Source organism: Opisthorchis viverrini (genome assembly GCF_000715545.1).
Source record: "Opisthorchis viverrini unplaced genomic scaffold opera_v5_13, whole genome shotgun sequence".
In the NCBI taxonomy this organism is placed as follows: Eukaryota; Metazoa; Platyhelminthes; class Trematoda; order Opisthorchiida; family Opisthorchiidae; genus Opisthorchis; species Opisthorchis viverrini.
The window spans coordinates 1291117-1313400 of record NW_008751669.1 but is presented as its reverse complement, the minus strand read 5'-3'; the positions used below and the strand labels follow the sequence as shown (position 1 = coordinate 1313400).

The window sequence follows — 22284 nt, the reverse complement described above, 5'->3', positions numbered from 1 at the left end:
CCGAACGAATGGGGACTGTGGGACAAGACAAAACAAGGATTAGTCATCCTGACAGGTATGGATTGTCACGCAATCCATGACCGTCTTGCATCAAAGCCATCGCCTTCACACCGGACATGGACAATCGTTTGTCTTCATTCCACGAATTTGACCATAAGCTTCTACTCGAGACTCTTTTTTCCTCATTCTCCTTATTCACAGGGGAGAGATGGCTCAGTGGTTAGAGCGCGAATTTACTGACCGGAAGGTCCGTTGTTCGAACCCGGCCTCTGCCTCTCGACTTCCTCTGCCTAGGCTTGGGCAACCTAGCAGTATTCCAGCCCTTGTGCTTCTGGTGCTTTCTGGTGACGTGGCAGTGAGGCACCAAAAATCAACAAAGTGAAATAAGCCTGAAGGGTCCAGGAATACCAAAAGCGTGAATGGCGTTGTTCTAGTAGCTGGCGGAGTGTGAATTTGTGTGCAACGCAGCCCGCGCTATTCCGGAATCCTGCTTACTATTCTCAAGCCATCGCTTCACGGGTCACCATGAGAGAACAAAGAACATTTGATGCCCAATGTTCCGTTATCTCCAAGTCAAACTGATCCTCCCCGTGATTGCTACAGTCTCAATGTGCTCCTTTTGATAAAGGTGGGCACTATTACCGAGATCTCTCTGTTGTCTGGGACAGTCTTCGTTTCCAGAACGGGGCAAATGGATCAGACAAATGCTGATGGAGGACTGCACCTCCATCCATGTACAATACGGGCGGTGTCAGGTCCTCCTGACTATGACCTCGGTGGCACTTGAGGGAACATATGTAGTCGCGAATCCCCGAGGACTTAACGGTATCATGGTTAACAGCCCAACGTTCTAATACAGTTTAATAATCCGACTAAGTGGCAGTAGGTGGTCATAAAAATGTTCGTTCTAATGGGCGACCGATGCATCGTTCTTTGTTGTAGATGGCGTACTGACTTCATCCGTATCGATGGCCTCTGGGAGCCGGCCTGGCACATCAACCTAAGGATCACTTATGGTTCATGAACATCCACAAGAAGTTCGATCACATGCGCAGGATACCATAATGTAATTTATTCCGTCATTTTCTGGACGGCTTCCTGTTTGTAGCCTGAATTTTCCCGGGGCAAGCAATGTAAACAATCAAGACGTTGAATAAATCAAATTGCACTGACAGCGACATTCAACTGAATGGTTGGAAACTACCTGAGGAAAACAGCCTACAAATGTTTGTAAAGACATTTGTTTCATCCATGGGTTCTGTGGTGGTAAACTATGCATTAATGGACGTAGGCGTGCCATGGGAAGTACCGCAAGGCTCTGTCCGCTGGAGTCCAAGGATTATGGATGTTGGCCGTCTTCGGACCCAATGCATTCAGGTTTTTCTGTTTCTGCCGTCCGTACCTCGCTTCCGCGTCCTGACGGGATCCTCCCGAGACCACCTTGACCCCTTGCTAGTTGCGCGAAACAGACTGTTCGATGGAGTTGATCCTTTAGAATACAAAGCACATTGCAGTTGACTTCTTTCAAAGATATTTAAGGTACCGCAGCTTAGTGATCCTATTTTCTTACCAGACCTGGGCATTTTTTTCAGATGCCTAACGGTCAATCATTGATAGCCTTCTCAATTTTTTAGATAATAGAGGCCTATTTTCCAATTCATACAGCAGTGTTGAACGCACGCCGGCTTTGTAACTTCGACTCTTATCAGATAAGCCGATGTTACGTCCGTGCAACAAGTTTGATATTCATCGGGCCCCTTGGACCTGTTTGACAACTCAAATAAGATGGCTTACCGATCACCATAGACGGTCTGTATATCACAAAGAGGGAGCAGTGGTTTGCCGCTTAGTTCACTTATCGTCCGTCACCGTTTGTGGTGGTTGGGTCTTACCGGGCCGCAGGGGCCGCCTGTGGTCTCTAATTCCCTCGCTTCTGTTAACTAATATTGCGTTGTTAGCCATGCCTATCATCACTGACTTCTGTTTGGAAGCAGACTCCAATATCTATCGACATCAGCATGATAGGAAAAAGATCGTTCAGCTAGATACCTAGCTGCCATGCCACCCGAAGGAAGCACGAGGGCTGGGATACTGCCAGGTTGCCCAAGCCTACACAGGGAAGTCCGGTAGCAGAGGCCGGGTTCGAACCACAGACCCTCCGGTCAGTAAATGTGCGCCCTAATCACTTGCAACAATCTACATATAATGTCAACTGCACTCGAGGGCTTTGCAGCGGTAATAAGTCGTTTCCACTTGTCAGAATCGCTAATCGTGCTGTTTGAGGTAAAATTTTTGAGACGGTGAGTGAATTCATATTCATGAGAAGTCAACTCTCCGCGGCCAAATATACGACAGCCGAGCGCACTGCTCGACCCGTAGATATGCGAATCGTTTCCAAAAGCCCTTAATATTTGTGCCGACACCGAGCTATCAGCCTTCTTAGGTGACGGGTGTACGACGCGTCTTTCCGGTTGTGCTCCGTTACGTCTGTGGAAGTTGACTACTTGGGGCTGAAGACATTCGCGGCTTCCCATCCTTTTTATTATCCCGGTTTGCTAAATATCCCACTTGCCTAGTGAGTGGCTCACAAACAGCTCGGTGATAAAATAAATGTCTCCCGTGGACTCAACACTATTGAGTTGATATGATTGATGTTGAGTCACGTCCTCAGGTTGATGCTCCAACTTTTCCAGCGGCGGAAACTGGAGAGGTTTACCAACGGGCGCAGTTGGAAGACTAAAATTCATATTGAAGCACTTAGGGGCCATGACGGAGGTCCAAATAACGGTGACAGCTTGTGGCTCGAAACGCCAGCAGATATAGCTCGGAGTCTTATTCGGTTGCTTAATTTCGCAAGATATTTGGTCAAGCAATTCTGTGCGATTTTCTTTATCATGTTAACAATTCTCGTCTATCTACAGTTCATTTAACGTTTGTGTCACGCGCTGTCTAAAACAGCGTTTTTCTGGGCTAGAGTAAAACGAGAGCAATGATTATCCATGTGATGTGAATGGGAAAATGCGAGATTCTGTTATGAAAATCTAGAAAACAGCGATTAGCTGTTGATAAGCATAGCTTAGTATAGTTTAGCAGCCCTGGGGGGTTTTGCGACCGTTTGGGTTGAGGGCTTTGCTATGTACTGCAGTAATCGGACAGCAGTGGTCAACGTAACTGACAGTCCAGCCACACTGCACACTGATAATCACACAGGTTACATAATACTGTAACTTGTTAGCATCTTGACGCGTTGGCCTTACTGACCGGATGGTCCGTGGTTCGAACCCGACCTCTGCCTCTTGACTTCCCCTGTCTAAACTTGGGCAACCTGGAAGTATCCCAGGCCTCGTGCTTTCTTCAGGTAACATGACAACTAGGCACCGAAAGGGTGTTACTGCTGAACGATTTTTACTTTTTCAACCTTACAAACCCGAGGTTGTTGCTCTTAAATATTTGAATATTTATGAGCCTAATTACAGTCACCATCTTAGTCCCATTAGAAATTTTTGCAGTACTTAGTAGAAAAGACTTTCCTAAGGACCATATGTTTCGCACTGTTCGTCAACGTACAGAAGCTACACAATATGACCATGAGGAACTAGAGGTTCGTACTGTCGACAGTCTGGTAGGCAGTATCTTCTAAAAAGTAGCCGTACTGAGTTTTTCTTCACCGGGAATATTCTTTTTGCTGACTGATGGTGGTGTTATTATTTTGCACGCACACCAGACAGTATTTTGTAAAATAGCTCAAGTTAGTGAATTCCGCCAGAAACATCTCACGAGTTATTAAAAAATCGTTCAGCTGCAACATTGCCATGACACGCGAAGGAAGACCGGCACTGGAATACTGCCGAGTTGCCCAAGTCTAGATAGGAGTGGTCGAGCTGCAGTTGTTGGGTTCAAACTACGACCATTCCGTTCGGTAAGTTAGTCCTCTTGCCAACGAGTTAATGCTCTGTTGAAAATCTGATTACATCATCGAACGATAGCTAGTATAATAAAAGCACTTTTCAGCTTGCCGTGGTATGCTGACTGCGATCGTATTCTTCCGATTGCCCATCGAAATTAGCCGGTGTGATCTTCAAGATGGTGGATCTTGTATCGTGTGGTTTTCACCATCTTCTGTGGTTATCCATTACCGTTCGCAAGTTGTGGGCTTTTCCCTCTAGCGCTCAGACTATTATCGGATGTCCACCTAGCACCTCGTATTTTCCCTTATTGGTGGTTGTTCTCCACGATTATACCACAGTTGGGCCGTGGTGCATACTACTGTGTTGTATTTGACGATAATGCTAGTGTGGAAGAGCAGTGTTTTTGGTGGCTGTATTATATTCGTCCATTCCAAATCGTTCTGTGTCAAATGATACCGATCAACAACTTCACCTAGCATGCTATTACGCGTGCCGCTTGTCATTTCTGTTTGGTTTAACCCCATCATTTCTTACTGTCGACGTTTCGATTTATTGCCCACGATTTTCTCAGATTCTTTTGTTTCATGTTGTCCACTGAGCTCCACTCATGTTCACGAATTTGTCATGCTTCAGTTACTATTCACGCCGCCGTTACTCTTCGGCGTCTTGTCTCTCCTGACCGTACTTCGCCATCGTTCGGTCGACATGTGGAAGAGGCAAATTTCCGAAAACTACGGTAATGTCCTTCTAATGAACTACAAGGTAACAACCTCACCTAATCGAAACTCGCGTAATTTCTGCAGATCTGGCCATTTGCTCAAGTTGTTAATTTTGTCTTCGTTCCGTTGCCTTTTCGGTAGGTCTTCTGTTTTATGAATAATCCCGTATGGTATTTTCAGAGTGTTATTCATTAACACAATCGCTGTATTCTGGAATATTTACGTGGCCTACACGACTCAACGGTCCGTTGCGATTCCGCCAACTGGGGAGCAAGCGTTCTAGCTATTTTCGTGAACCAGTTTTTTAGCATCTCAGGGAGCCTGTTTCTTTCACTGTGTCAAGTTTGGAAAACTACCTAATTGTTGTTAAGCTTTTTCTACCTCGGCAATTTTTTTGTCTTTTTAACGGATCCCCTATTTTTATATATGTGCCTTATTGTACGGTGCTTGATTACGCGCATTTCCACTCTTCTTGACAATCACTGTTTGCCTTTCAATAAAAATGGTATTTTTCTCCTAAGTTTTAGTAGTTTTGTAGGGTTCGGTAGAGTATTCGCGCCGGCTTATTTTGTGGTCTTTGTAATCAGCCTCTTTTCAGGCTAAATTACCTCAGGTAGAACTTGCATGTTTGACTTCCGAGCTGGCCTATGTCTTCCTCACAATTTTTTTCGTTCACCCTTTTACATGGAAGAGGTCTAAGCGATCTCAGTTCATCACTTTGCATGGATACATGAAGGCCATTACCAGCAGTCGCCATATGACTGTGAGGAAATAATACCTCAAGAAAAGATTTGGTAGAAGGGAAATTGGCACGTACATAAAGGCCCTTTCCCCTAACAAAAGCATTCAAGAACAACGTGCCTAAATCTTTGAACAAAAACGATGCACCTGTGCACCATGTTTAAGTAAGACACCATCATTTGGGTTGACACAACGTCCATTGAGGACAAATTCCAACGCAGCGGATGGCAACAACTGGCTACCTTTCTGCGGATATTCTGGCTGGAACGTGACAACATGAACTCTACTGAGGTCGGTTAAGCGCTATGCTTTTAAGATCTCTTACAACCTGCAAGCCGAAGCAAGTGAAACGTACTCAGGGGGCTTGAAGCTCCCACAACACTCATTGTGACTGTGTCATGCATTGTGTTCGACTCCTTCGGCGGCGTGGACTAGTGATGAAAAAACGTTTTACTAGGTGTTGGTTAGAAAAGCGCACTACACGCCCCGACCACGCTGCACTGGTGAGGGATTGCTGCTACACTGCTGTCGTACACATGATCCTTCAGCTTCGACGAAATTCCCAGCTATTCAGTTTAAAGTAGGTCTGGCGGACTGACCTTGCGGGGGAAAACTCAATCGTATCGTCAACATAATCCACTTCCTAACAGTTACACTTTGGTTTCCCAGGTTTCCGGTCCCTGTATATCTAAATTTAGGGGTTTCGTTATTCACAGCTGAAAACAAGAATGATAGGAGGCAGCCTTGATTATCCCCATGGATTGTGGGAAGAACATATGGAAAGTTCATTGTTGGTGTTCAGCGATAACAGTACAAGGGACATGAAGTATACTATCGAAATTCGAGGACTCCTGTGCGGGTATATTTAGGAGCATTATTTTATCTACGGAGTCAAAAGGCCCTGTCAGTGAACGCCCTGATTGATGGTTGGTGGTGCTCGCGGCAGTGCTCCCGACTAAAAGTTGCCAGCTTGACGTGGTGGGCGGGCTTGTGTACCGCAGTGATCTCGAGGGATAAACTGGCTGTAGCTTTGTTCCACTAGTTGGAATCATGCCAGGAAAATAAAATGGGAGCATTCATACAAAGAGCAGCGAGACACCGTATTACCAAGCGATATGAGGCTAAATTCACACTGTCTTCGGTGATGAGTGTATAAAGGCAGTAAGTTTTACCCAAGCGACAAGTATGTTCAGATTTATGGAAGCAGCGATGCTGCTTTCTACCGAGGAAGGACGGATTACAAAAGACCAACCTCAAGGACCTCATGAACTCATCGCCCAACGGGTTTCCTCACCGCCTGCGAACCTTCCTATACGATTGAAATGCACACAGGTCATGTCACGAACCCAATAGGACCCCACACGCATCTGCTGCACGCGACGTCACCAGGGGTGAGATATCTACGTGCCCTCGGGCCATGCCATCCCGATTCAGCCGATCAGGTCAGACTAATAACTCATTAAATGTAGGCGGCGCCCCTCAGAATAAATTACTGCCCGCCGCTCCGTCGGCCAGACTTTTGAGTCAAAGTCTCAAGGGGCATCATCTCCGAACAAAACCATCCCACCCACTGCCCTGTAGGTCTGACTTTTGAACCAAAGGCTTAAGGTATGTCACCTCAACTTATCCCTCAGACTAGTCAACCGAGAGCAGGGCGGACTGACCTTGCGGGGGAAAACTCAATCGTATCGTCAACATAATCCACTTCCTAACAGTTACACTTTGGTTTCCCAGGTTTCCGGTCCCTGTATATCTAAATTTAGGGGTTTCGTTATTCACAGCTGAAAACAAGAATGATAGGAGGCAGCCTTGATTATCCCCATGGATTGTGGGAAGAACATATGGAAAGTTCATTGTTGGTGTTCAGCGATAACAGTACAAGGGACATGAAGTATACTATCGAAATTCGAGGACTCCTGTGCGGGTATATTTAGGAGCATTATTTTATCTACGGAGTCAAAAGGCCCTGTCAGTGAACGCCCTGATTGATGGTTGGTGGTGCTCGCGGCAGTGCTCCCGACTAAAAGTTGCCAGCTTGACGTGGTGGGCGGGCTTGTGTACCGCAGTGATCTCGAGGGATAAACTGGCTGTAGCTTTGTTCCACTAGTTGGAATCATGCCAGGAAAATAAAATGGGAGCATTCATACAAAGAGCAGCGAGACACCGTATTACCAAGCGATATGAGGCTAAATTCACACTGTCTTCGGTGATGAGTGTATAAAGGCAGTAAGTTTTACCCAAGCGACAAGTATGTTCAGATTTATGGAAGCAGCGATGCTGCTTTCTACCGAGGAAGGACGGATTACAAAAGACCAACCTCAAGGACCTCATGAACTCATCGCCCAACGGGTTTCCTCACCGCCTGCGAACCTTCCTATACGATTGAAATGCACACAGGTCATGTCACGAACCCAATAGGACCCCACACGCATCTGCTGCACGCGACGTCACCAGGGGTGAGATATCTACGTGCCCTCGGGCCATGCCATCCCGATTCAGCCGATCAGGTCAGACTAATAACTCATTAAATGTAGGCGGCGCCCCTCAGAATAAATTACTGCCCGCCGCTCCGTCGGCCAGACTTTTGAGTCAAAGTCTCAAGGGGCATCATCTCCGAACAAAACCATCCCACCCACTGCCCTGTAGGTCTGACTTTTGAACCAAAGGCTTAAGGTATGTCACCTCAACTTATCCCTCAGACTAGTCAACCGAGAGCAGTCATTTGCCCGCACAGTTCTTTGTCCATCAATATCTCTCCACACCTTACAAGGAAGCGTCGCTGGATTATTTGACCGCCACTTATCTCACCAGCGTGCCTTATCCACCTCGCCGCCCGTTGACAAAAAATTTCTACATCGGAGCTTTTGACCTCAGAATTCCGCAAGGTAACAAAAAGGTAATACACAGTTATTATACTGTCACACAGTTAATGTGCTGTTGTGTCTCTGAAACACACTAGAAAAACTCATGCATGAGGATGCATCTCAAAGTTCTCAAGAGTAACCCAGCACTTTCGCGTTTTGCTCTCCTGGTTTGGTGGTCTTGTGCATCCAGTGGTCCATGAACGACGACTAGTGAAATACATAGCGTGGAGCTTGCACTCAGCCCCAGAACTGAACACGCCTTGCTGGATTTAATTACAGTGAAAGGTTGTTTTTTCACCGCCTTATTCAGCTCAATCAATCCCAATGTAATTCGACATTAGAACTGGTTCCAGTTTGTAGTTTTGGCGTATGCCCCAAAAAGACTGCCGTTCGGAGGCTGAAAAGAAGCTTTCTGTTCAGATTTATCCGTGATCATTTGTCAAGCAAGAAGCACTAGCACTGTCGTCCTTGCGGGCGATATGAATGCCAAAATCGGTCATCTGAGCCCCTTAGAATCACCTCTGGACGGGCGAATCGGAGTCAATGCTCGTCGCGCAGACAACGGAAACGATGCCGTCTATTGTGTGGTGATCATCAGCTGTTTCTGATCAGCACGAGTTTTCAACATAAATGCTGGCACTGCACAACCTAGCAAACACCAGGTGTAAATCAGCCGTGAACCCAGTCGGGATCATGTGGCTATCAACCACCGGTGGACAGCCACAATTCAGGATCACCGTTCCTTTTGTGGGTACGACGTGGTTCTGCTCACACCAGAGTGTGGTCACGTGTGATACAGTTTTCCTCCAGGTCTTCGCAAGTCAGTAAAACAGCATTCCAATCCACGATCGAAATCGCTAATTTCGATTCATGCCAGGGGATCCAAAGCAGTAGGTAAAGAGTACGACGCCGCAGGTAGATCTCTCACACGCCAAATAGTGTAGAATCTAAGGAAACACATTACCAAAGGTCTAATACTTTCAAGGACAATGAAAGCTCAGGGGATCGAGGTGTATGCCACCGGAAACAGCCGCGCCCAACAACCCTACCAACCGTACGATTGACTGGAAGAAGGGAAGATGTCAGTGAAAGGATAAATGGGAAGGACGGTCCATCAATTCACTTACAAACTGGCCGAATTGAGAAATGGGGAGAGCACTTCGAATAGCCGGTTAGCTGGGTTGCGCCACTGGGGACAGTGCACGTGGGGAGGGAAGGTAAATCTCAGTCGCCCCTTAGAAGTAGGGGGTTGAGTATGAAATACTCCTGGTGGAACGTGAGGAGACACCGGAATCCGGGGGGCCTTTGTTCAGTCCCCTATAAAGATGGCGGAGTATCATGGGTCACGAATGTGAGAAAAACTCAGTGCTATGAGGAATGGAAAGTTCCTGAATGATGGGGCACATCGGTAGTCGTTCCTGTCATTGAAGTGTGTACGCGAACACTTATCTCTGAGCAATCGACTTAAGACGCGGTGTTTTCGGCATAAGATCCGTTGTCTTATGGCAGAGAACCGGTCTTTTTGTCCTTGTGGTCCCATGGCATTTCAGCCAGTGTGTCTATATCGTGTTTGCACGAGTGGTTTCTGACCTGGATTTCATCCCGGGCTTGTTGAGTATCGTATGATTGGCAGTATAGTTGATGTCCTTCTGTACTATTCCAGAATATCATCCGTCTATTCCCTCTACAAACGTTGGAATGCCCTCGAAAGCTGACTTTAAATGTCACGTTCTAACTGGTCATCTCTTGAACCCACCAGTTTTACTCGCTGGATCACCTATTGCTTGTGTCGTGTCTTTGCGTCCAACTGGGGGCTCGAAACATGAAAATAACGTTCCATGGTAAGTTTCATGAAGAAAGCTATTTTTTATCTGTTATAATATTTTTCAGTAAGGATTACCCTTAATAAATCATTCGCTTATTATCAAAGTCCTTATAAGTGCTAGGCGCAGTGGATATCCGGACGGCAGACGTTAAACATCTGATGCAGTGTGATATTTTGGTAAAAAATATAAAGGCCAATCGGGACACTTGAATTCGTCAAATTTCCTACACTGGTTAGTCACACCAGTACTCGTTCGCCTCAGCTAGCGTCACCTGAATAGAAATAATGCTTGTTCATCAGTCATAAAGAATATGTTAGGTTTCTAGCGTTCCATTTGATTTCAAAATTTTCGTGTAGCTTTGCGAAACAAGGTGAAGCTGATCCAGACAAACCTCCAAAACAATACGTCGGTTTTTGACTATCCTGTGTTGAAGTATTGGGTCAAGAGTTTGATCAGAGTTCCTTGAGTGGAACATGACGAAGTCCTCTTTTTAGTGATGTTAATCCTCCCTGATGATTAACCCCATCAAACTGAAAGTACTTGTGGAGCAAGCAACAACCTCCAAATTTCTATGATCACATAGAACGTGTATGTTTACTTTATTGCCATGGATAAAGGAACCTCTACCATGAAGGGGGAGGAATGATGGGAATGCCTAAAGGTGGCAAATCTGATGGTTCTAGTGGCTAGCCAAATTAAGTGAGGTGACACCCTCAGCACTTAATAACTACCTGGTTTTGTAGGTGTAACTTTATGTACACTGCATGCTAACTGTGGCAATTTGCCGAGATATTGGGGGTTTGAATGCGCTTCCTGGTCAGGCCGTGTTGACTTCAGTGTGAGATGGGAAACTTGTCACTCTAACCTGCACCGAATCCCAAGCTGCAGGGATCTGTGCAGATCTCGCTGCTTTTGGGCGGCCTCCTTGTAAGACACTTCTAACAAATCTGACTAAATTTAATGACTACGACTTTCCTGCCTCTTGCGAAGTTTCCGATGCACGTGTGGCTGGCTCATCGTCACTGATGGTCGTGAGTAATCCGATGTTCCTACCAAATCCTATCAGTGTTTTTGGAAACCTATGCTCAAGCACTGGTGGTCGCTTATCTTTGCGTAGTGGTCAAGTTTCTAGCTTTTTATGTACTCTGAATTGTATTTACTGGAAAGTGTCGAGGACTGTGAAAGGCCATCGCGAGTATCTTTTTATCCCTGGCGGTAGGCCGAAGCTCATTTAGTTGCATAACTGTGAATTCCCAAGATTTCGCTTGGTTCACATGCAACCATGATGTTTGGGATTTTATGACCCAGTTGTACACTAACATCCCATACTTCGCGTGGTTGACGAATACTAGCCGTTTTCATGCTCTTTGTCGACGTTGACTTGGTCAACGTGCTCATTCATCCGATACTTCCAATCCCTTATTTATAGCTGCCACACATTTGTATGTCATTGATCCGATCTAGCTACTCCAGGTTTTCATTTTTAGCCCATAAAGTTCTCGGGTGTTTTCTAGCAGTCACCCAATGGAACAAGCTTCACCTATTTTAGCGTGCGGAATGATTTTCGCACCTACTTGGCTGACTTTGGGTACTTTGAAGTTTCGTCTCTATTTACGATGGTCCCCATGTTTTGGATAAGGATGATGTCTAGTTTCTTACACATGGCTTCAAGTTCATCTTTGCATTATAGTCATCTGTACTGCGAATCACTCAGCGCGATTACTGTCCATCTGGTCTTTTTACTTGTTCCATCTACTAGCAGAATCACTGGGATGGTGGCTTACGTTGTGGGACAGTATAAGCTCGACCAACAAACACTTGCGAAGCATAAGTTGAATATCCCTACGAAGCAGATTTCCGCAGAAAAGTTTATTTCTGATGGTGATCCACATTGGTGTAAGTTTCCCTGTACTTCCGGTTTGCTTGTATTTCTCATGCTCTCACTACACCTAGGTTGCCCTCCGTCACAGCACCTGTTGTACTATTGAGACTTTGTTTTTCATGAAGTGTTTAATGGAGATTGAGATAAACATGGAGGCTTTCACTGTGGCGGCTCTCTGCTTTTCCACCAGCATGTAGGCCACCCTTCAGCATACTGTTCCGTGTATGAACATGACTGTTAGGAGCGAATATTCATCAGGGATGTCGGAATTAGACAAGCAACTGCTATAAGTTATGGTTGTGTGAGCTGTACTCTAGTTCTGGCTGTTCCAGATAGGCAGAGGCTTGTTGTTGCGAAATTTTGTTCACCATCGTCATGAACGATAGCACTATGTTCAGTTATTCTGTATCTCCTGTAAAGAGCAGCAGAGGAACGTAGTATTATTCCTCCATCATATGGTACTTTAATACTATTGGTTGAAACTAACTACGGCATGGCAGTCAGTTCCAAGTTTTCCATTTAAATGGGACTGAAAACAAGTTTCGGAATGCTAGCAGTTCGTTTACTGTCAGCCACAAACGTTAAACGAGTAACTGATGTGAGATCGGACACAATCTGGGATTTAGGTATGACTGTTCTATTCAACTGATTTCTTGCTAGAATTCAATTCATCTTCACTGCCAAACGCTTCGTTTGCGACAAGTCAGCACTAGGTTTCCTCCGTTTTCGTTCGTCATCTCCTTTCAAAGCTCCGTCCTAAGAAGTTGATGTGCTTTACAGCAGTTTGGCACCAGTGTTATCACACTCGGGTTGCCGTCACGAAATATTTGGATGAATAGTATGTTTGTCTTATAATTGCTGAGTTGGGGGTTAAAATTTAGTTCCGTTGGCTCAATTCCCTCCATCGTCGTCCCTATGCATCTGAATGCCTTCATAGTCCTTTTATCTGAGAGACTTGATGGTATTATTGGCTCTTTGGGTGGTGCCTAACGTTTGGTGGCCACAATGTGCGACTGTTTTATAGCGTAAGACAACGAACTCTGTGCGTACGCCAGTGCATTATGCTTCTCGGATTTTAGGACGGTCGGTTGTGTTTTTTTAAGTTCTCGCTACTTAGGGTCTCTTCCGAAAAGCATCGTTTCTATTTGAATTAAGCTTAGGTTCTCCAGACGCTGTAGTCTGAATCATTTGGGAGAACAGTTCTAGGCTCGATGCCCTGCTTACAGAACTGTTCAATTTGGCTCCACTATGGACCACCTTGTTCTTTCACCAGTATATTCTATCGACCGCGCTAATAAAACGACAATGACCTTCATTATGATTTTGTCACACTGTTGTTATGCGCAGTCCATCACGTGACTGTGTAACCAGTTAAAGTTGCGGTATAGGGTCATATCATAACCTGATGGTTTGTTTGTTCTTGTAGCCATGGTAATATTATGGTTTTCCGGAACAGCCAGTAGAATGCTAAAAGCTAACTCATTTTGCATGGGTTCCCTTGTCTTTCAGTTGATAGCACAAACTTATTTTCAACCGCCTTCGAGAGCAACACAAGCCTCCTTTATTCTGCTCGAATGACTGTCCATTCCAACGAAGCCGACCGTCTCTCCAGCCCTGGTAAGACGTTCTTGGGTAGACCCATTGTGGTCGAAAGCAGTGTATGATTTTATTTACACAACCTTTCGGATTATTAGTGTGCGGAAGAACAGTGAGGGCAGTTCAGTACTGTGTTGCCCCTCCACGCCACACCAGTGGCATTAAACTTTTTTTGTACATTTCCCAGCTATGAGGTGCATCCTTCTTTCCATGCATTCAGGCTTTCGCAGTGCCCTATCATGTGGGATCCAACTGGGAAACTGACTAACAGAGAACCTTTAAAAGAAAGGACACCTTTTCGGGGAGCTCACAACAACTACTGTCTAGTATGGTATCTCCATTAGGAGGTACCATATTTGCATTCCTTCCAGCGTTATCTGTTGTAGTTTTCGTGTGAACTTCTCTCGACAACTGAGGGAACCTTACCACCAATCTTTTCCTGACAAAATCCGTTTAGCTTTCTGACTTCCATGGTATCCTGCTCTAAATTACGAATACTCATTTATTCGTTCTCTGTCACCCACATGACATTGCTGTTACTTCAGCTCGCCCTTCCTTACTTTGATTTACCAATAGGATATAGCTTCACAGCTGGTGCACAGCGCCAATAGTGAAAACAGCAAGCAAATCATGTGACACTTTTTATATAGCTCATATATGATAGAAGCACCGAAATTCCTAATGCCTACCGTCCATTTATCCGTTATCTGACCGCATCTGGTAACAATTAGGTTAGGTGTCCGAATATCAGTAGCACTTCATCCAGTACGTTACTCAGGTGGTCTACCAGGGCTTTAGTCAGTGCTGAAGTTGAGGCCTTAAACTTTGAACATGTACCAGGCGCTCGACGTGGCTACACCGACTTTGTGAGCCCCATTTAGGGTGATACACCTAATGTTCTGTCAGCTATCCACGTTTGAAACAACTTCAGGCCGAATTCCGTCAAAACCGAAGCAAACGGAGTTTGTTAAATTACTCATCTATTGGTTTTTTGTTTGTTTGAGAAACTTAACCACTGGCTCGCAAGCGGTTCTTCAATGATCAAGATGACATTGTTGATGCCCACTGCTGGTGTCTGCTCGAACAGGTGCCGAAGTAGAAGACTCACTTGAGTGACGACAAATTCGACACACTACTAAGCCGCTGATTTCGAGATAGCTCAGTGGTTACGCGGCGAACTTAATGACCGGAAGGTCCGTGGTTCGAACCCAACTCCTGGATTTCGACTGTTTCTGTCTAAGCTTAGGCTACCTGATAGTACCTCAGCTCTCGTTCTTCTTTCAGTCATCATGCTAGCTAGACACAGAGTGCTACAGATCGCGTTGTCATTGGTTTTAGTAAGTTGCTATCTGTGCATGCATCCTTATAGAAATTCGTCCTATGCAAGGTCCTATGCAGCCTGATATTGTTTTAGCTGCCTGGCTTATTAGGTATGAGTGAGCTGGTTAGACCGTACGCTGTGGAACTCTTCTCTTTATGCTAAGGCAACGGGATTGCCTTAGCTGTTGGTACTAGCTCCCATTGAATATCAATTACGGATGGCGAACTCAGATATATAACTCGAGCGAACCGACATGGCTATAAGTTAGTCACCGATGTTCTCTGGAACATGTCAATGATTATTGTAATGGAAAGACATGTAACGTGTCTAGGAGTCTAAGTGTTTCTACTCTCCTGCTTGTTTACTGTTGGAATCCAAATTAGTCTGTCGTTAACATCTTCGGCGCATCAGTAGTTATGTAGATACTAAATCTAGTATATCGGCGTTAGATGATAAAGCAGGACATTCATCTAGTGATTTGGAAATCCCAGGCTTGTTTTACATCAAGTGTTTGTTATCTAGTTCTTTCGTGGAAGGCGAGTTCCCCTTACCCGTTTTAGTCCGGTCGGATTTTTTTGGCATTTCCGCTGCTCTTTTGCTCTTCATAGTAAACATCTCCACAATTCTTCCGGAGGATGTCCCGCCAAGTGTCCGAGGCAAACTGCTCAAAATAGCATACAAAGTACTCATTGGTGTGCAGTTAGAGTCTGGGGACCATTCAGCTACATCTACTCATCTACTACAGATTCCTTTTCGTGTGCTACCAGCTATCTCACTGTACTCGTCGCTGTGTGAACCAGAACACATCCCAGTCTCCGGTGATTTTCACAAGAATCCTCCGGTTTATCATCCAAATGAAGAAAATCCATTTTTTGTTCCATCCCAATGTAATAACGATGATGGTGTATTCGGGATCCCTGCCTATGATGTATTTTCAACAGTATCCTCCGAACCCGCTATGACTTCACTGAAAGTTAACGCAGGAGATCTCCGTAGTGCACTTTCTATGGCTACGAACAAAAGAGAACCTCATCTGTCTCCAAGTAAACCTACCAGGACCGTCGGTGATACTGACCTCGAATCTAGTTTGCTTGAGAGTGAAAAACGCATGAAGCTTCATCGAACTTTATCCTGCACTCAACCCAGTAAGTTGCCTTGGGAATTTACTCCACGTAGGTCATTTGGCTCAACAGATGCATGGTGTCAATGGTAAATTATGCTTGTTTTGGTACTCCTGTGTTCCACGTCTTTTGATACAACAGTTAAGTTCAGATTCTTTCTGTTTCAGTCGACGGGTCACTGTCAGCTTAGCACCTACACTTGAGCTGGGGATTGGTCTATTTGGCATGCAATGTACATGCCGACCAGAGATTCACGAACCAACGTTTCTTTTTATATGACATCAACTGTGTTTGATCTAAGAAGATCGCATTTAGGTATGGCAAATTGTTATAGTTTCTCGGAGTGCCATTTGCATAAGAGCTTAAATTTTATGCCATTTGATATCGTACTAAGGGGCAAATTTTGTATCACTTATGCTTGTTTTGCTTGAAAATCAATATCTAAAGCAAATTATTTCTAAGGTTAAAGCTGACTGAGATATTTGTTGTGCAGCTTCGTGCGCTCTGGAACAGTTTGTTTTTCTTCATTGCATTGCAACCGTCCCCCGACCGATTCATCCAATCTCGAATTTGAAAGTACCCTATGATTTCCAAGTCAGTGATGCTCGTTAGAAATCGTGCCTGCCGAAGCAGTTTCTTTTGAACACCAGTTATCCTAATGTTTTTGTCCTGTGAAAACTACCCACTGTTTTAGTGTCATTCGGCATGTAACAAACCTAGCTGAAGTTTTGTGGGGGGGATTAGACGGACTGCGTATCGGACATCCTTATACTAAGTCATGTAGTGTTAGACAAAAGTTGACTGTTCCATTGTACCCTTTCTGACACAAGGTCATGACAGTGTCTTATATCTGATGGCGTGTACGTGCAAGTTTATTCCGTCGGTTCCAATGCAAATACGACCCATTTCGTACTCACAGTTCTCAAGTTTGTTGATCTGCATCCATTTTCTCTTTGCATTCCCCTTTCAGGAAGTTTTTCTTTTTTCTCTCCTGCTCTTCCATTGGGTTAATTTTTTATCAGCACGTGTATTATCTCTTTCAGCACACTTCACTGTATCTAGCGCCAAAGGATTTGTTGGACGCCTTTGTCTGTTGAGGACTCTTTTCCGCGCTGAGGACCTTATTCGCGGTTACTTCAACTTTATGGACGCGGAAATAGTTTGTCTGCGGTGCACAGTCAGTTTACAATGTGAGGAATGGTACCGGTTTAATCCAGACATTATGGACACGTTTGCGAAACACGCTGATATCAATAACGACTCAGCATTCAAATGTCTGCCCCTGAGTGAATACGAGAAACTGTGGACGGCGGAGTCAACCACACATTGCAGTACGTACCTGGCTTTCCGTCTGAGCAACGTTTAATTGCTGCACATAGCGTGCAAATGCTTGTTGTATGTATTGATATATACTGACTGTCTACTGTACATGTATGTTGGTCATTGTGTCTAGCCGAAATACGCCCACCGAAATGTTTACCGTTACTGGGCCCCATAGTCCTAGGCGCTGCTCGCTCATACTTGCCCGTAATCACTACGTGATCTCTACTCGGTCTACACCCTAAGGTTTCCTTCATTTCACATTTGGGGCGTGAATCTGAGGAGGCTGGAGCCACTCTAGATGATTTAGCGCTGATAGCTATGTGCAGAAGCTATATTACGACTGAACAATTTTTGCGAGTGCTCCGTTTTGCCAACCGTTTGGTTAGTCCACCATGTTCAACAAGATGAGCTTTATAGTGAAGCGAGTAGTAAGACAAGGCCTGATTTATTGCATGGTTTATTATTTGATAAGTTCACTATTGAGACTTTCTGCATTCTTTTCTGATATTTGCCTGCATCATAGCCATCTAGTTTCTCCAATCACCTAAAAAGAACGCTGTCTTGAGTCACCGGCTCGCCTCCGGACAAAAGTAATCGTTCATTGTTCGTTGTATCAACGTCCATTTGAATGATTGTGCACCATAGACAACTTTTTGCAGCCGTACTCATTTCGAAGTCTGACAGAAGATTGATCACCCTAGAGCAGCTTCGCAGCTCCCAGTCCATCGGGACTGGTCTTTTGCCCCTCCAAGTTCTTCCATCCCGAAATAAGGTCTCCACGAATAATAGATGGTCTATCCACAAGTAATAAATGAAAATAGCGGATCATTTTAACTTCATCAGCATTTTAAAAATGCACTTCAAGTGGTACACGGTCTTTTACCCATTTTAAAATTCATATAACCTAATGGGAGCTCCCGGTAATCCCCCCACTGGTTGTACCAAATTTAGATAACAACTAGGGAGGATGTAGTGCCTGTCATTCTTTCCGTCTTAGTTACTTTGTCTCTTTGGTTTGCTGTGGGGTGGATATCTGCGCATTGTAGGCGGTAACTGATATAATTTATACGTAAGTACAGGGTTGTCAGCGGACTTTTAATTGAGGAGATTAGAAGGGGGCTATGTAGGAATGCAGTGACTTTGATGCAAAACCGCTATTGAGAGCGTAACTGGGCCATCTCTGAAAATGTCTAACCAATAATATGTCCCATTCCGGGGTCTCCCATCCAGGGAGATGGCAATGAGCAGCGTAGTCGAGTTTTCTGGCAATCGCTTTCAAACTTCGCTGCCAAGTCATTGTTTGACCTCTCCCCGGCCCCTTTCAACCCCTTTGAGGATGTCGCTCGACTGGCATACGGAGCATGTGGCCATGGAAAGTGATAAGTTCATCCATCGTGGATGTTATTTCTTTCGAAAACCGTTTGCGAACTTCAGCATTACTGATCTGATGTTCCCACCCGACTCGTACAATGCTCGGAACATATATCCATGTTCGAACCCTAAAATTTCTTTTTACGTTCTCGGCATGCAGCGGGCAGGTTTCTGACCCGCATGATAGTATGAAAACCCCCGCAGTATTATAAACTCGGCCCTTGACGGAAAAACGGATGTCACACCTACGCCATAGGTGATTCAGGGTCACAAAAGTTGTTTCGGTCTTTCCAATTCAGATGGAAATGTCGTCTTTCACGAGGCCTCTGGGACTGATACAGCTGTCCAGGTAGACAAATTTCTCTGCTACCTCAATCGGCTCATCCACAAGCATGAGGTTAGGGTCCGAGCCCACCCGGTCTTACATCAGCAGTTTATACTTTGCAGGTGTGAAGTTCATCTCAAAATGTGATGCACAACTATTCAGATTATTCAGTATTCGCATCACGGCAGTGCCATATCGAAGAAGAGCCATATCGTCTGCGTACTCGATATCTGTGGGGGTGAAAATGGGATAGTTGCATTCTCTTGCAGGAAGGAACCCAGCTTGGTTTTCACGGATCTGTCTCTCCCTGTGTCCAGTCAACCGTCGGAGGATAAGGCCAGAGGACACCTTCAATGCCACAGCTACCGAGCTGATGCCACGGTAGTTTTCACACAGCATCCGTACCCTTTTTAAAGATTGAAATAACTGTCGACGTGCTCCGTTCTGCAAGCACTTTTTCTTCGGTTCGTATCGCACCGATAAGCTTTGTTAGGTGGTCTCTGTTTTCTTTGAACAGGGTTTAATACGAGCCATCCGGTGCCGGTGCCTTTTTGGCTTTTCCGTAGAAATATTTCCAGCTTTGTTTCTTCTTCCGTCGGGCGTTTATTGTTTAGATTCCATTCGCTCGTATCTCCAGAGGCTCTGTTGTAGAAGTCCAGTTCTTCCAAGTGTTCCACCCATATTTTTGGTCGACGTTTCTGTGAGTGAATTGATGAGCCATCTTCTCAGTCGACCGTTGCTTTCCCGGGGCAAGTCGATCGTATCAGTTGATATGGGGCACCGCTTTTTCCGGTAGCAAGGGCGTTCTCCACCTCCCCAGTTTTCGATGTCCACTAAAGATCTTGGTCTTTCATTGGGCTTTTCACTATTTGGCATTTAAGGGATTTGCATGCGCCATCGTTTCCGTTGTTTGTTGGCACGGATTGCCCGGCACCAATCATGGATAACGATCTCGACGATATCCAGTGGTCTTGTGGCAGAATCGGAGAAGTGGGACAGACAGCGCAGCCGTTTTCACATTTTGCCATGCTTCATCCAAGTACAGCATTGGTTTACTGGAGGGAGTTGCTGGGCTAATTCAGCTCAATACTGTTGAGATATGGTACTTTTCTAACCCGTCTCTTCGGGAGAAAGGCAGCATCGCTGCTTCCATGAATATGAACTTGCTGGTCGCCTAGAGAAAACACCTTGCTGTCTTGACACTCCTATCGCAGAGGACAGTACAACTTAACCCCCAGACCATCTCGTATCGTGATTGCGCGTAGTACGGCGTTTCACTGCTCTCAGTCTGACTGCCCCATTTTTGTTTTTCTGTCATGGTTCCATCTTGTGGAGCGAAGTTCCCGCGGGATCATTGCTGCACTCAAACCGCCACCACGTCAAGGTGGTTTTAGGTCTGCAATTTTGCGTGTACTTTCGATCGGTGGGTATCTTGGGTCCCTATGCGTGTGTGGACCTAAAGTCGTGTCTGGGTCACATGCCGTGCACTATGCACTTTTGTTTCGTAATTTGCTACTTTATAACGCTTATGGAATCCCACCCATAATAAAGTAAAATATTGCTTGGGGTGCTAACGTACGTACAAACAAATATCTGTCATTAATAACCCACTGAACTAACCAGTCGTTGGTTAAAAATAAAGGTGGAAAATTTAGTTTGGGTCATAATCCACACGTAATCCATCCATATAGTAAGCGTGAAGCAGTAAGGTTTTAGAATTTCCCCTGGACGGAGAGCTGTAATTTTTCCTTCGTTGGAAACCACGACGTCTACATATCACCTTCGAGTTATCCAGCTTCAGCAATATGCATTTTCCACCAGAAATTCATTACTCCTAATTGCTTTTTGATTTGTTCATTGTTCCAGTTGCTTCACGCACGACAACATATTCCGGACTCGATCTTGTGACAGCTGGACACCGTTTATCCCCATTCACCCTCCCGATTCCACCGGATGTTACTCCTCACTTCTGTGTCGCGTGTAATCCCGTTCGCGGTCTCGCAGTTGAGTCCCGCTGGTTGCTGCGGATGGAGTTTTATTTGGCCTGTGATACTCACAGTTCTGACTTTTGTTTTGAAGCCATCCCTTGGAAGCTACTCAAGACCGAACATCTGGCTTGTACTTTTCCCATTCTTTTGATTCCCTCAACTCCGCTTCAGTTGAAAACCTCAGGAACTGTCGTAGAACGGCTGGTATCTTGAAATTCTGTAACAAACACCATTGTCTTTGTGATTCTTCTCGTTTTGTTATTATGGGTTACTTTTAATCCGTGTTCACGTTTTCTAATTTTAGTTCACCCGTTTTTCACAGGTCGAATACAATACACGAAAGTCTGCGTTCACGTAGAATTTATACCGCCACGTGTGCAACAGTGTTGTGGGAGTGACTACCCTGAAAAAGTCAACGGTTGTTTCCGAAGTCAGATTACTTTTGTTTCCTAGTCATCTAACTTGCTCCTCGCTTAAATGTCCAATAGTGGGTCACTCAGCTGCTTCCTTATTGGCATCAGTTGAGCTAAATGACCAGCTTATTTCCTGAGTACAAGTTGGCAGTTAGTGGACGCAGCAGCTCGGTTTTTCGTGTCTTAACACACGTTAAAGAGACCATTGGGCTCCATCCAGTTTTTCTGGTAAGCCATTAACAGCTACAATGCTTCGGTGCCCCTACATGAGAGATGCTATTCATCCTTCAATAGTGCAATGGTAGAATTATTCACTGATAGAGAGATTTCAGAACACGCAGTACTTTAAGCGACCGGAGATACTTGTGGATGTCATGATAAGAACGAATTTAGTGAAAACAGCTCGTTTTGTGTGCTTGTTCATTCTGGCGTATATATCAAATTTGTATGAAGCCAGACATGGATCACGTGCATGATTAGGTAAACTAATAGGTAAAAATATAAAAGGGTATACAGATCTGCGGGTCACGAATTCAGACGAATGACGTCATAGTCACACCCGACAAACTCAGGAATTCTTCAAACTGTCACTCATGTATCCTGCCAGACGGATGTCACTGAACCAGTCAAGGACGGTAAGACTTGGACTTTGATCGATCACGGAAGCTGCCGGAGTAAGACCATTAATCCCAGAGCTCTATGTTCAAAAGAAACTTATGCTGACCTACTACCTATTCTGTTCACATGACTAAGTGGGACTGGTGTGATACACTTTCCTCCGTGACCCATTGACCTGTATACTCTTTCCCTTCCTCTTTTACACTTTTACCCTTGCTGTAGTGGACAACACACCCAAGTAGGTAAGGCCTGTCAGTGACCTGAAAAT

General features: G+C 45.0%; 1 protein-coding gene across 1 annotated transcript; it reads left to right on the top strand.

Annotated features, from left to right (window-relative positions):
• Positions 1-9895: 9895 nt before the first annotated feature.
• Positions 9896-21339, top strand: T265_01225 (hypothetical protein; the record flags this gene model as incomplete). The annotated part of the gene is made up of 6 exons (XM_009165210.1): positions 9896-10073; positions 11818-11954; positions 13450-13557; positions 15466-16002; positions 17022-17309; positions 20864-21339. 6 exons carry the CDS (start codon positions 9931-9933, stop codon positions 21196-21198), a joined length of 1548 nt encoding a protein of 515 aa, XP_009163474.1.
• Between the last annotated feature and the right edge of the window lie 945 nt (positions 21340-22284).